General features: G+C 32.6%; 1 protein-coding gene across 1 annotated transcript in view; it reads left to right on the top strand.

Annotated features, from left to right (window-relative positions):
* Positions 1–1,058: 1,058 nt before the first annotated feature.
* The window catches only part of LOC134691352 (uncharacterized), a 30,861-nt gene continuing 16,733 nt past the window's right edge, over positions 1,059–15,186 (top strand). Inside the window, exon 1 of the mRNA XM_063551833.1 lies at positions 1,059–1,370. Within this exon, the coding sequence (XP_063407903.1) occupies positions 1,317–1,370 (54 nt within the window). The 5' untranslated portion in view covers positions 1,059–1,316. The remainder of the gene's footprint in view (positions 1,371–15,186) is intronic.

Here is a 15,186-nt window from a genome sequence, read left to right as displayed (position 1 = left end):
AATTAGACTTATTTTGGGGGGATTCGTGTTGTTCAAACATTACTTTGCTGTGTATGTTTCTGTGTAGTGTTATTTTTCATTTCTTCCTTGTCCTTTTTTTGTGCATGTTCTTCATTTCCACGTAGCTTTACATGTTTGCTAGGGGATTCTTTTTCATACGCAATGATTTCTTAATAAATATAGAAAGATGTGGTATATAAAAAAGAAGATGTGGTATGATTGCCAATGAGACAGCTATCCACAAAAGATCAAAATGACACTTACATTAACAAGTATAGGTCATCGTACGGCCTTCAACAATGAGCAAAGCCCATACTGCATATAGTCAGCTATAAAAGGCCCCGATAAGACAATGTAAAACAATTCAAACGAGAAAACTAACGGCCTTATTTATGTAAAAAAAAAATGAACGAAAAACAAATATGTAACAAATAAATAAACGAAAACCACTGAATTACAGGCTCCTGACTTGGGACATGCACATAAATATATAATGTGGCGGGGTTAAACATGTTAGCGGGATCCCAATCCTCCCCCTAACCTGGGACAGTGGTCTAACAGTACAACATAAGAACGAACTATAAAAATCAGTTGAAAAAAGCTAAACTCATCAGATAGACAAAATATTAAAGTGGAGGCTTGCCAATCTACAAGGGTCTTTTACGTGCAAGAGATGTGTCTCTCTCTTAACACGGGTCAGCCATTTATAGTCCCCTTCCGACGGATTATAATCGTTTCCTCAAGACCAAACTCGCAAATGGTGTCAAGGGAGAGCCGAAAATTCAGTCCCTGTAATTTTTATCGTTGTTCTATACGTTATATTCGAATGTTCCAATGATGATGTAAGGTCTTTTTGACATCAACGTTAATATTTCTGATCATAAACTATAAACGACAATAAAACCAAACCCTTCTTGGCAAAGAAAAAGGAAAATTGTTCCCACATTTTACGTTGTCATTTCATTCACAAAAATAAATCTCAATATGAATATACAGTACATAAAAACGTGTTTTGTTCTATTTATAGATCGAGTTCTAACCTACTGGGGAATCCCAGTTGAAGTTTATTTAAATCGCCAACGATATATACTTTAAATCATATACAAAATAGGCTATAGTCATTCGGTGAAGTGGATACTATTAACTATGTACTCTGTGATATCAAACGAGATCACTTCCTTGTTCGAGTTTTAAACAGTAAATGCGCATTTTTGTGAAAGTTATGTAGGAAAGGGATACACATATTAACCGCTGAGAGACAATAGTCAATACACAACTGCCTTTAGGAATAAAAGTGACTTTATTAATAAGAAAATATGTTATTTTTTGTGATTTATATGGTGTTGACTGGAGTAGCAGTTAATTCACAGGTAAGTAAAGTTTGTGTATATATATGTATATAATTAAATCTTTTATGTATGATTTTAAAACTTATATACACTTATCAGGTTGACATTCCTAACGAGGCATGTTGAATATGATTTAACTAATATAATACAATAAGTTCAATAGAGTGTTAATTAATAGAATTTGTAATAATCAGGTTTTTTAATAGAAGAATTTATAAAACGTGGGTGGATAAAAAAACTTTTCGAACCCTGCAGTTGAAAAAAAATGTCAGCCTAAGATTTTGGTCATGTCAAATCTTCACTAAAATACACGATCAGCATCTGTAATTGTATGTGTCTGGTCTTTGGCTAGACCCCTCTAAATGGAATTTTTTTAAGTCAATATCTGGGATGTTTTTAAAAGACATACCATTAAGGTAAAAAATCAAAAGTTAAAAACAATCTGCCTGCCAAAAACATTTGTAGTTTAATGATTAAAGACATTAGGCCTAATTGAATGAGAAAAACATTCATCTATGTCCCGTTATTTCATAAAAATATATTTATAAAGTGATTTGCATATTAATGTTTATATGAAGCTTTATAAAGATCTCAGAAAATATTTGGAAAGAGTCTCTATCAATACGACATCAAGCCAACAACAGAAATATTCTAAAGGATAATAGTCATCTTAAGTTGATGATGTATTATAACTGCTTAACGTCCAGCGGAACATTGATAGTTACATAATAATAAAACCTCCCTTGTGTTAGATCGACGCGCTGAGCCGACTTGTTCATACATAATGTAGAGGATAGTAGTTATTCTTAATTTGATGATGGGTAACTGCTTAACGTCCAGCGGCACATTTATATTCATATCCAGGACTGAACTATTTTAATGTAACATTATGATAAAACCTCCCTTGTATTAGATCGACACGCTGAGCTGCATTGTTAACGTTCTAATTCACATGGTAACAAACAGTCCGCATTGAGACATGTCACCTTACCCGAACACACCATTCTGGCTTCGTGCCGACTATGCCACGTGCATAATGTAAAAGCAGCGCATGCCAATTTTAAAGTCTTTGGTTTGACTCGGTCGGATTCGATCTCAGAATTTCCTTCATTTGATGCAAATACACTACCACGAGACCAGCGATGCAGTTGCATTCTTTATCAATAGATAGGTATCTATATACAAGCTTAATCACAAAGTGGTAAACAAAATTAATCATTAAAGATAAAACAAAAACTTTCAAGTGATATACGTAACATGTATGTGTTTAAAAATTATGCAGATGAAGCAAAAAAAAACAAAAATTATTACTTTGTGCACTGATGCATGACGTATGATGTTAAAGTCACAAGTTTAAAGTTTCGAAAGTATATAATTTGTATGCATTTTCTTTTTAAAACTATTGTAAGTTAATCAATCATTTCGAAGTGAAAGTGATAGATTTAAATGTAAACAAGGAGAGTACAGTTTCATGCAAAACTAACAGACTATTGAATTTGCATATTCTTTAAAAAGTAAAGATTGTCGGTTAATTGATGATGACTTGTTTGCAATTAGATAATACAACGCAAAATTACAACACATCTATATAAGGAACTCTAAAAAAAGTTGGAAATTTTCTTTTAATTAATTGAAAGTTGAACTTTATGGTTGAAAAATTAGAAAAGTAAAAACTTCCTTACGTATTTTAAATTATTAAACACCTTTGTAATAGATAGCATAAGTGTTAACAATTCATGATATACTGATACATGTAAATCGGTTAAAGAACACGCTTCCGCTTGTACAAATTACATGTGTTAAACATTGTTAAGTGGTATTTTTCCGTTTATGAAATACATGTAGTTTGTGTTTCTTATTATGCAAAGTTCAAATTAAAACAGTGCATATGTGTTATAAACTAAATAAAATGTTCTCTAACTTTTATCGGAAGGTTTTAGTTCGGTGGGGCTCTATATCTCTGTACTTTTTTTCTAAATCATGTTCCTCTATTCGTGATAAGCACCCCACTCGAATTATTCTATATTTTGCTAATTTTTCTCTATGTTTTACCCATAATTCCCTATTCTGTAAATCCCCTTCCATACCCTCTAGTATGCGGTGTTTGGGAGATATAAGAATCTTAAATTTAAAACTGAGTTCGTTCTGCTCAGTCTTTAGTTTTCCATGTGATGTTTTGTGTTCTATTGTTGGTCTGTCAGTCTGTGTGTCTTTTTTTATTCATGGCGTTGTTAGTTTATATTCCAAATATGAGTCCCTTTGCTATCTTTTGCATCTCTGATGTTACAATTTATAGGTTTATATAAGTAAAGCACTATATGTATAAGTTGTGCAGAACTTATAATTAACAATGATTTGGTTTGTTAATTATCTTTTATCAAAACATCATGCTTATTTTATAAAGAAAAAAATATACAATATTGATAACAACGCCCTCTATATGTTGAAATGACAACTAAGCAATAATTGTGGTGTTTATGCTATACTGATCACTCCATTTATTTCATATTTTGCTCATTTTTCTCTATGTTTTACCCATAATTCCCTATTCTGTAAATCTCCTTCCATACCCTCTTGTGGGTGGTGTTTGGGAGATATTAGGATCTTAAATTTAAATCAAAACTGAGTTCGTTCTGCTCAGTTTTAGTTTTCCGTGTGATGTTTTGTGTCCTATTGTTAGTCTGTGTGTCTGTGTGTCTTTTTTATTCATGGCGTTTTTACTTTATATTCGAAATATGATTCCCTTTGCTATCTTTTGCCTCTCTGATGTTACAATTTATATATTTATGTTACTATATGTATAAGTTAAATATGTACAGAATTCATAATTAACAATGATTTGGTTTGTTAATTATCTTTTATCAAAACATCTTATTTTATAAAAAAATATATATATATATACAATATTGATAGCAACGCCCTCTATTTGTTGAAATGACAACTAAGCAATAATTGTGGTGTTTATGCTATACTGATCACTTAAACATATTACTGCGAAACGTTATAAATGGTTTGTCGTTATTTTTATAGTCCATTCGTAAGTATTGGTCTGGGAGTGGTTTACAAATAAGAGAATAAGTGACAAAAAGATCGTAATATATGGAAACAAAATTAAAGCATACAGAAATAGGCCAAAAAAAATTAAAAGGATAGCGATTAAGAAGCAAAATAGATAAAGGATGCACATATAGACAGAAAAATAATAAGGACCCCACCCAGACTTTCGTAAGGATTTTGGACTTTGACGCAATATTAATTTTTACCACTTTTTTTCAATTGTTTTTTTTTTGCAACAGCATTTACCAGAACATGACATTTTTTAAATTTTCGTTGGAACGTATTGGTGTTTTTTTTTATAATTTGAAGCTTACAATGTAAACAAATTGATGCGTTCGAAGTGCTTTTCTAGGTTTACCTTTATAATGATCTCAGATTATTTTAATGTTTTGAAAGGCAAATGATGCTTCATATCGCGAGGAGCTATACGACCATTATACATTTTTCAAATCGTCATTTTGCATCAGATAACCTTTTAATCTGTGCAAGTGTATAGTCCAAATCTCAAGTTTAGACTGTTTTGTATCTATCAATATATATATATAAAGAACAGCAAAATCAAATAAGGATAAGTTTTTCCCAAGATAGTTTTTGGGTTAGTTTTTGGCATAAGTTTATTAAGAATTTCTAAATTTATCAAAAGGGGTTACTTTATGATATTTACTGTTTTATGACCGACTAAATTATCTTCACGTCATACATTTTTAAAATTGTTCATTTTGCATCAGATAACCTTTTAATCTGTGCAAGTGTATAGTCCAAATCTCAAGTTAAGACTGTTTTGTATCTATCAATATAGATATAAATTATGAGGAATTTATCAGTTTCCATTGTTTTATTCCAGTTTTATTTTAAGAGTAAAATTGTCTATTTATTGCATGATATTCTGTATTACCCATTTGTATATTAAGTTATTTTATCCCACTTCTTTTACTTGAGGGGTCCATTGGCGGATCCAGGGGGGGGAGGGTGTGTTCCGGGGATTGGAACCCCCCTTTTTTGGCCGATCAATGCGTTTGAATGGGACATTTAGTTGGAACCCCCCTTTTTAAAATGGCTGGATCCGCCCCTGGGGTCCCAAACCTTATAGAGCTATTATAAACTATCCTAAATCCTTGGAACCCCCCTATTTTTCGGACGATCAATGAATTTGAATAGGAGCATATAGTTGGACCCCCCTTACCCTGTTTAGTTCTTTTCTATCTGATTATTCAATGGCGTTAAACTTATTAATTATTTCAAAAAGCGGTTTGCAATGTGAATTTTGGAATTTTTTAGGCTGGTTGACTTATTAATTTGTGTATGCTTTACATGAGAGCAAAAAGGCTTCAACGCAGCAAGTTATTTCAAATATTTTTGATAGCAAAAGGCAGTTTTACAAAGTGGACACACGGTCGTTCAATATACTTCAACTTTAGTCCATAGCAAACTGAATTGTTTAAAAATAAAATTCGTCATAAGATAACGTGACAAAAATTAAAATCATTATAAATTTTCACACCAAGCAGTCGTTAAATGAAATTGGATACCCTGCATTTATCATGCTTTTCAATAACATGGTCAAATCTTTGGAAGATCCCCCTCCTAGATTGTTATAACAATGTACTATCATTCTGCATCAACAATGATATATTGGTGTTGACTAGACACATCTATTCGGGCTAACGACCTCAGGGTGTATCTAATACGTATACAGAAGGGGCAGACTCAACAATGCCAGTCACGTCAGTGGCGGATCAATAATAGGGACCCTCTGACTGACATAAGAGGGGCCGCCGTATGCAGTCATGTCTCAGTGATTCCCAATATAATCAACCAAATTTGTTTTACGAAAGCCCCCCCCCCCCCCCCCCCCCCTCTCTCCCTTAATCCTCCTATGCACGTTATTTTATTATGCACATTAAGCGCATGCGTTATTTAAAGATATCATACATGCAAGCTACAATGTAATCGATAAATCCATACGTTAACATCAATTTATGCACTGATTAAACTTTAGGTTACAAGTACACACTGTGTATAAGTAGGAAGTCATCTGAAATGTTGAGTCTGTCTATCATAGACTTAGGCCAAAGCTATGTTTTTCTTAGTTTTGTGTTACTTTCTTGTAAGCTTTGATGGTCTGAAACCACAAAACAAACACAAAAGATGTTTCGGACTAAAAACTATATTTTTAAGGGGCTTTTGTACTGTTATAGTGGTCTGCTGCGTGTTCTCTTAATAAATTAAACTCGTAAAAGGCCGAGGTTGGAATTAAAACCACTGCATGCGACAAATATATAGTTTGATAGTTAATTTTTTTTTACAAAAAAGTAATTTTAATGTTTAAAATGTTTGTCAATATGTTAATCTGTGTGTGTTAGTGTGTGGCTATTGCTTATTTTATATCTTGATACACATAAGTGCGCTTTTATATTTTGGTCTAAATATTTGACTTGATAGAACACAAAAAAAACTGACACGGCCTTGTCAAAGAAATGTAATTACTGCAACGGTGTATACCCCATTGACGTTTAATAACTTCAACAACAAAAGAACTAAAACTTTTATCCAAGTGTTTCCTCAATGACTCCATTGAGATAAATGACCAGATAATGGACATAAATGGGATAAACGTGAAATGAATCCGGATGTGACATTTTATTTACTATACATATACATTTGTATGTACATTTTATATTGTATTGTGACTAAGGTGAAAGTGTTTGTTTCAGGTTTTTCCATGTATGTAATTTCATCCGAAAAATGATATAAAAAATATAGAATTCCAAGGTTCATTCTGGAAAGGGAAGTCCATAAACTGATAAACCCACACGGTCGACTATAACCTCATTCGGAACGACCGAAAATGGACTTTGAACTTTTCTGTTTTAAAACACTCCTCACAAATACCAGGTTTATAATTTGGTATAACTGATGTGTTTCGTATCTGTTTATTGTCATTAACACTTAATCTCAGGTGCTCTGGAACAGATCCTGCTCCACATGTGGCAACCGTCGTGCGGCTTATGTTATTATAAATCCGGTAAATAGTCGAATTCGGCAGGTCACATCGAGTCGTGAAAAGGGAAGGTGATTATAGTTACGACATAAGGAACATATCCGATATCATCTGTGAAACTGTTATTCCTTAACGGTCAACCAATTCGTGATGGCGTCCGCTAAATTTACGAATAAATGATTCCAACTACACCATTTAGCCATCACGAGTTGGTTGACCGTTATAGAATAACCGTTTAACAAATTATATCGGATATGTTCCTTACGTCGTAACTACAATCCCCTTCCCTTTCATGAATGTGACCTACCGAATTAGACTATTTACCGGATTTGTAATCACATAAGAAACACGACGGGTGTCACATGTGGAGCAGGATCTGATTACCCTTCCGGAGCACCTGATATCACCCCTAGTTTTTGGTGGGGTTCGTGTTGTTTATTCTTTTATTACTTTTCTATGTTGTGTCATGTGTACTATTGTTTTTCTGTTTGTCTTTTTCATTTTTAGCCATGGCGTTGTCAGTTTGTTTTCGATTTATGAGTTTGACTGTCCCTTTGGTATCTTTCGTCCCTCTTTTAGAACTATTGGTTTAATAACATCCCAGTGTTTTCCCCTTTTTCGTTTATCAGTTATTGTATTAAACGGAAGACGACTATGATTTTTCTTTAATAAACAAGAGATACAATTTATGTTTTTATTTATGACATTTCGTTTGTATTTCCAAGAAATTATTTTGCCCAAAAATATTTATTCACATTTAACATGTATATGTTTAATGGTTAAACAGTTGACAAGTATAATGTTGTAGTAGTCCTTAACATTTGTAAACAATGACAGCTAATTACATTGTACATCTGCGTATTTTTTTTTTTTTTTTTTTTTTTTTTTTTTTTATTTGTAAAGGATTTATAGTGCGGTTTTACGCAAATTAAGTCTGAATTACAATATGCATATCTCAACGAACAACATTATATAAATAACACATAGCTGAGAGGGTGATAGAGCAGATTGGTACCCCGAGAAAACATTGTCAACCGCCAAGGTTGACAATGCCTTTTCGAGGGGTTCCAATCTGCTCTATCACCCTCTCAGCTATGTGTTATTTAATTTATTATACTGAATGTCCTGTCATTATTGGCTTTTACAGATTACTTTTATTTTAAAATATTTTGTATGACGTCACGTTCATAACAACGTTACGGTCATTAGAAGAAAGAAAAAAAGTCAATCAAGATGTTTTATGTTATTTATTTTAACAGTCGATAATAAAATCTGAGCCAAAACGTAGAACTTAAGCTTGTATTTAATTCCTTGATGTTAATTCAATTCATTGTTCTATGAATTATCGATTTCTGATTGGTCTAGACGAGAGGGTAACATTAAAAAAAATTGTCACCCGCTCAGCCATGTGATAGAGTAAATTGACACCCTCGTCTTAGCCAATCAAAATATGGCATTTTAACGAGAAGTATAATAAAAGTTTTTATTACATAATAAGTCACAAATAGAAAATCACAAATCATCAAATTTATTCGGCATTTTAACAGATCACATGTAAAATATCGGATTCAGATGAGTCGAAGTGGACGAAAAAAATAAAAGAACAGAAAATATATTTCCTTTGGAACGAACTATTTTACTTCCTTCTGCAAAAGAAATAGTATTGTTTTGAAAGAACTATAACACATGATACAGGCGAAATAAGCCAGAAAATGTACGTTTATACAACTTAAACAATGTTATTCTAGCCTACTACAGCCTCCGAGCATTTTTAGGTATTGAATCGTCGTCGTTTGCCAATAAATATAAAAAAGAAGATGTGGTATGATTGCCAATGAGACAACTATCCACAAAAGACCAAAATGACACAAACATTAACAATTATAGGTCACCGTACGGCCTTCAACAATGAGCAAAGCCCATACCGCATATAGTCAGCTATAAAAGGCCCCGATAAGACAATGTAAAACAATTCAAGCGAGAAAACTAACGGCCTTATTTATGTAAAAAAAAATGAACGAAAAACAAAAATGTAACACATAGACAAACGACAACCACTGAATTACAGTTCCTAAAGGCCGTTTCTGTCTTTGGTTGTCACCATATTTTGTTTGTATATTTTAATCATTTAAAATTCAATCACGAAGAGAGAAAAAACTCATCAGCGGTTATTGCTATTATTAGTATTTTGTCTATTCAGAGAAACGGAGATAGTCAATAGTTGTATAATGTACATTTATGTACATGTATATAATATCCTGTACGTTTTGTTGTAACATATATAAATTATGTAAATATACCATATTCAGAGTGTGAATACCTATTTTAGTTTCATCCTGATTTGTCACTCAGTGGCTTGTTCATCAAAATGAGTCCCGCTGTTTTGGTCAGGTTGATTGCATGATTAATTATTGTTCGCTAAATGTCCAGTTGCAAATATTTCATGCATGTTTTTAACGGCAGGTCATGTCGATATGTTTTCGGAACTTAACCACTCAATGTGATTTGGGAAAATTGTTGGTTAGAACAAGGGTTTTAATTTTAGTTACTTGTGTGAAATTTGGAGTTTAATATGGCGTTCCTTATCACTGAACTATTCTAATATATATATAATTGTTTAGGGGCCAGCTCAAGGACGCCTCCAGGTGCGGGAATTCCTCGCTGCATTGAAGACCTGTTGGTGATCTTCTGCTGATGTCTGTTTTATGGTCGGGTTGTTGTCTCTTAGACAGATTCCCCATGTCCATTCTCAATTTTATATGTATGATAAAAACGCGGCCCTTCTCTTTTTACTTCTTTCATCGTGTTCTCCCCTCTGTTGCTGGTAAATAATCCTATTTAGGATGACATTTTTTTTTATTTCATTTGTATTTTTTTTTATTAGTGAGGTATCTCCTACCAATTATTAAAGGGGAACACTAGATTCGTGCATGTAAGTCAGGAATTGATATACAAATACTGAAATAGATCATGTTTTAGTACAATCAAATAAAAACAAAAATAACACTTAATAATGCAGATTTTGGTTGCTTGGATTTGAAGTAATCGTCAAGACTTTAAAAACAAAAATAAATCAATAAAATGCCCTGCAGATTTCTGTAGTACAAAGTAAAAAATATATCATTTATAAAGTTGTTATTCGCGACTTATTAACATGTTGCACGTGAGTGTTACTTTTGATGTTTTGGTCATGCGGTTGTTGTGGAGAGTTTTCCTTACAATGATGTATGATGTGGTTGTCATGACTGAATAATGAATTTGTTATACGCACATCATGTGACTGCATGTGACGATATTTTTTTTGAAATTACATCTCTGAATGCACATGAACCTAAATGTTTTTCAGGTCAACTAAAATGAAACATTTTAATGGAGTTCCTAGTATTTTGCAGTGTGGTTTACCTTTTGACTTTTGTCTTTTTTTCTCGTCATTTTTTTTTTTTCTCTGTTTCTCTGACATAGATAAGTTATCTCCTCTTGGTATATGGATTTCTTAATAGCCACATCATATAATGTGTCTCAAGTTTTAGAAAGGATACATTAGCTGCTAATAATCACGTGTGTGATTTTTTTTTAAAAGGTATTTTTTCCCTAAAAATCATACATGGTTTGCTACGGCTTGCAAATAAAATTATAAATGGAAATTGAGAATATGTCACAGAGACAACAATCCGACCAGAGAGAAGATAACAGCAGAAGGCCACGAAATGGTCTTCAATGCAGCGAGAAAATCCCGCATCCGGAGCTGGTCACCAGCAAGCATCTAAATAAAATTGTGTACTAGTTCAGTGAAACAATTCATTATTATCGACCCACCCCCCAAAAAAAAAAATCCAAAAATTCATTGATTGGTGTTTTTAAAAGTTTCGTTGTGTGCTTAGTAACTAATTTTAATTTCACTTTTTGAGTCATTTTTTGAATTAGTGATCTGAAGTGTTCTTAGAACCAAGGATGAATTGAACTTTGGGGCGAAAATGCTTAACAAAACATAATTAATTATTTATTCTGTCATTGATGCAAATGACCCGATGACTGTACAGTGACCCAACAGTCACGTTGAAGTGACAACAGTCATATCATTCTAAACATATGAATTTGGTGAATAAAATGGACACTATTTTCAGGGTGTTGCTCAGTCAGGAAATGTGTCATAATAGAATGTCGCAAACGATTCCATTTTTTTGGAATTGCTTGAAAAACAATGAAATGAAAGATGATTAATTTTGATCATGATAATGAAATCCATTGTAATTAAGCACGTGTCCATGAATAGACCGACATTAGTAATTGACATTTTATTTCCTGGATATTATATTATTATACAATAACAAAAATAGTACTTCATGCAACTATTTAATAGCCATTCCTTCCTGATACTTCCGAAAACATTCGGCAATTCTCGGTAGAATCCGCTACTCTTCAAGAGGGTACGGAATCGGCCGGAGACAATTGTGCCGAAAGGTGAACAAAGCTTAAGGGAATTAACTCTTTAAAAATCAGCTCTGCGTTTTAATCACATACTATCTGTAAAGTGAGATCAGGGTTCTCAATGACCAAATATGATGTTTATAGAAATTAAGCATGTCAAACATGTGTTAGTCAAATTGCTGGATACCCCCTTAAATATCATGATTTTTGACTTTAATAGCGATGCTAAATTCAACTGCATTTACTTCTACCCACTATTATATATATCAAGTCATGATTTTAAACCAAACTTCTTCTTAAATGATTATTCCACATAAAAACTATATACCCTTATATATACTACTTGCTCCAACTAAACCAATGTCCATATTTTGACAAACAGTTTAGATGCGTACATGTACATGTGTTCAGATTAACACTCTTTATCACGAAGCAATAAAGGTGCTAGAAATTATGTGAAACGAAAGATGTGGTCAAACTGTTAAATGCAAAGCATGCAAAAATTAAACCTAAATAGGCAAAAAATATAAAACTTTAACAATTTTAATATTTAAATAAAGGCAACAGTAGTAAACCGCTGTTCAAAACTCATAAATCCATGGACAAAAAACAAAATCGGGGTAACAAACTAAAACCGAGGGAAACGCATTAAATAAACCATGGAAGAACTGAACTTTTTACCAAAATAAAGTGATTTCAGTAACTGCATAGCGATCCTGCAAGTACCTCTGTGCTATACGTGACTTAGTTTGTAACATCAAAATATTGTTAGATTTTATAAAATTATAAATAACCCTACTAAAAGATAAAAGAAGGTTGTAATCAATATTAGCAGTAGTAATACATACATTTTCTGTACTTGAAAGTATTGTACAAGTATATATATAAAATGTCTTGCCAAAAATTAAACTAAGGAAGAAAATGTGTTTATTCACTTCTTTACCTCAGGGTACATGTATGTTGATGAATATTCGATCGTGGTATCCCACATTTCCTTTTAAACTTATCATAAACAAAAATTTAAAAAAAAAGATCCATTTAAATTTCAGTCAATAAAATGAAGTACTGCCATTTAAAATGACATGACACATACTTATAATTTAAGATTGAACAGTTTATATACCTTTTATCTAGATTATTTTCCCGGAAGATTGTTCTCATCTTTCGAAACATCTAAGTTGATAATAAAGTTCCTGGAAAAGACATGACATCTTGTATAAATTAAAGGCTGGCATATTAATGAGGAAAACAAATACTGTTTTGGTAGAAATCATTTTACTTATGGTTTAGTGTTGGATTTACACATTCGATCTATGTTTAAAAAAAACATGTTTGACCCAGCCGCAATTTTACGCCTGTCCCAAGTCAGAAGCCTAGTTAGCTCTGGCCTGTGTTAGTCTTGTGTCATTTTTAATTTCAGTTTCTTGTGTATAATTCGGAGTTTAGTATGACGTCCATTATTACTGAACTAGTATACATGTACATTTTTGTATATGTAATTAGGGGCCAGCATATGGACGCCCCCGGTTGCGGGCGATTCTCGCTGCATTGAACGCCTATTGCTTGCCTTCGCCTGTTGTCTGTTCTATAGTCGGGTTGTTGTCTCTTTGACACATTCCCTATTTCCATTTTATGTGTGAATTTTCATTTTTTTTTTTTTTTTTTTGTATAAATACGGCCGTTAGTTTTCTCGTTTAAATTGTTTTACATTGTCATATCGGGCCTTTTAATTTTATAGCTGACTATGCGGTATGGGCTTTGCTCATTGTTGAAGGCCGTACGGTGACTTATAGTTATTTTAAATATCTGTGTCATTTTGGTCTCTTGTGGAGAGTTGTATCATTGGCAATCATACCACATCTTCTTTTTTATATGTCACGTGACCTGGTGTGGAATGGACATCCGTTAACTGCTAGTAGTCTGTTGTTATTTATGTATTATTGTCATTTTTTGTTTTTTTTTGTTACATCTTTTGAAATCGGACTCGGACTTCTCTTGAATTGAATTTTAATGTGCGTATTGTTATGCTTTTATTTTTCTACATTGGCTAGAGGTATAGGGGGAGGGTTGAGATCTCATAAACATGTTTAACCCCGCCGCAATTTTGCGCCTGTCCCAAGTCAGGAGCCTCTGGCCTTTGTTAGTCTTGTATGATTTTAAATTTTAGTTTCTTGTGTATTATTCGGAGTTTAGTATGACGTTCATTATCACTGTACTATTATGCATATTTTTAGGGGCCAGCTGAAGGACACATACAGGTGCGGGAATTCTCGCTACATTGAAGACCCATTGGTTGCCTTCGGCTGTTGTCTGCTCTATGATCGGGTGGTTGTCGCTTTGACATATTCACCATTTTCTTTCTCAATTTTATTATCAGTGGTAATCCGGTACTTTTGACTTGGTTAATTTAAAGACTTTTAAATCTTGTTCTTGTTTTCTGCGAAGCGCGCAGCATGTAATAATATAAAGCAGCAACCATTTTATTTGTGGGGGGGGGGGGGGAGCTATGTTTTTTTTTTGAAAAAAAAAGGGGGGTTTTCCAATTTTGGAGAAAAAAATAATTTGTTTTTGATTCTGAAAAAAAAATTGTGTGTTTCACCCTCAGCTGCCACTATCTGTAATGTTAAAATTGAAAGAGAAAAAAAAAGTTTTCAACTTGTCGCGAAAAAAATAGATTGTTCTATGTGTTCGCCTCTGCTAACATGTTTACTTTGTGCTGTTGTCTTGTTAGTGCCATGTTTACAGCATGTTGTTAAATAAAATAAAAAAGTAAAAGAAAAAGTAAAAAGTTATTGAACCGGAGATTAAGTTGTTTTAATTTCTGAACGTCAGGCTCTGTACATACGATGAATTGAAATTTCTGAGTATAATAGATAATATGTGTTTGAAAATGACAAAATTAATCAGCGTATTTTAAACTTGAAAGAACATTTTGAACATGCGTTTGGACCGATGAAAAAAGATCGGTTAACACTTAGTTTTAGTTTTATTCGATTTACTGAGAATTCATACATATTTTAACAACTTCATGAAGTTGTTTTATTTGTCCTTGATAAAGAAAAGTACATTTATTTTAAAGATTCTTAAGAGTGATGAGGAAATTGAAACGGGAAATTTACAAGAATGTCACTTTTCTTTCTGAAAACTTTTAAAAGTAATTCGTTTTTGTCTGTTACATTCATTTAATGATTTACGTAAAATTCACATTATAGACTTCTTGATTCCGTAAAAAAACTATTTTTATATTACGAAATAGGGTAAAAGTCATATTTTTGGAAGTCTTCCGTTATAATTTTTTTCACATTGGGAAAGAGATTTTGTTTTAACACATTAAATATTCTTACTTTCAAA

This window comes from Mytilus trossulus, chromosome 11 (assembly GCF_036588685.1).
Source record: "Mytilus trossulus isolate FHL-02 chromosome 11, PNRI_Mtr1.1.1.hap1, whole genome shotgun sequence".
Classification (NCBI taxonomy): domain Eukaryota; kingdom Metazoa; phylum Mollusca; class Bivalvia; order Mytilida; family Mytilidae; genus Mytilus; species Mytilus trossulus.
Note: the sequence above shows the minus strand (reverse complement) of the source record. Positions and strands in the feature narration are given on the sequence as shown.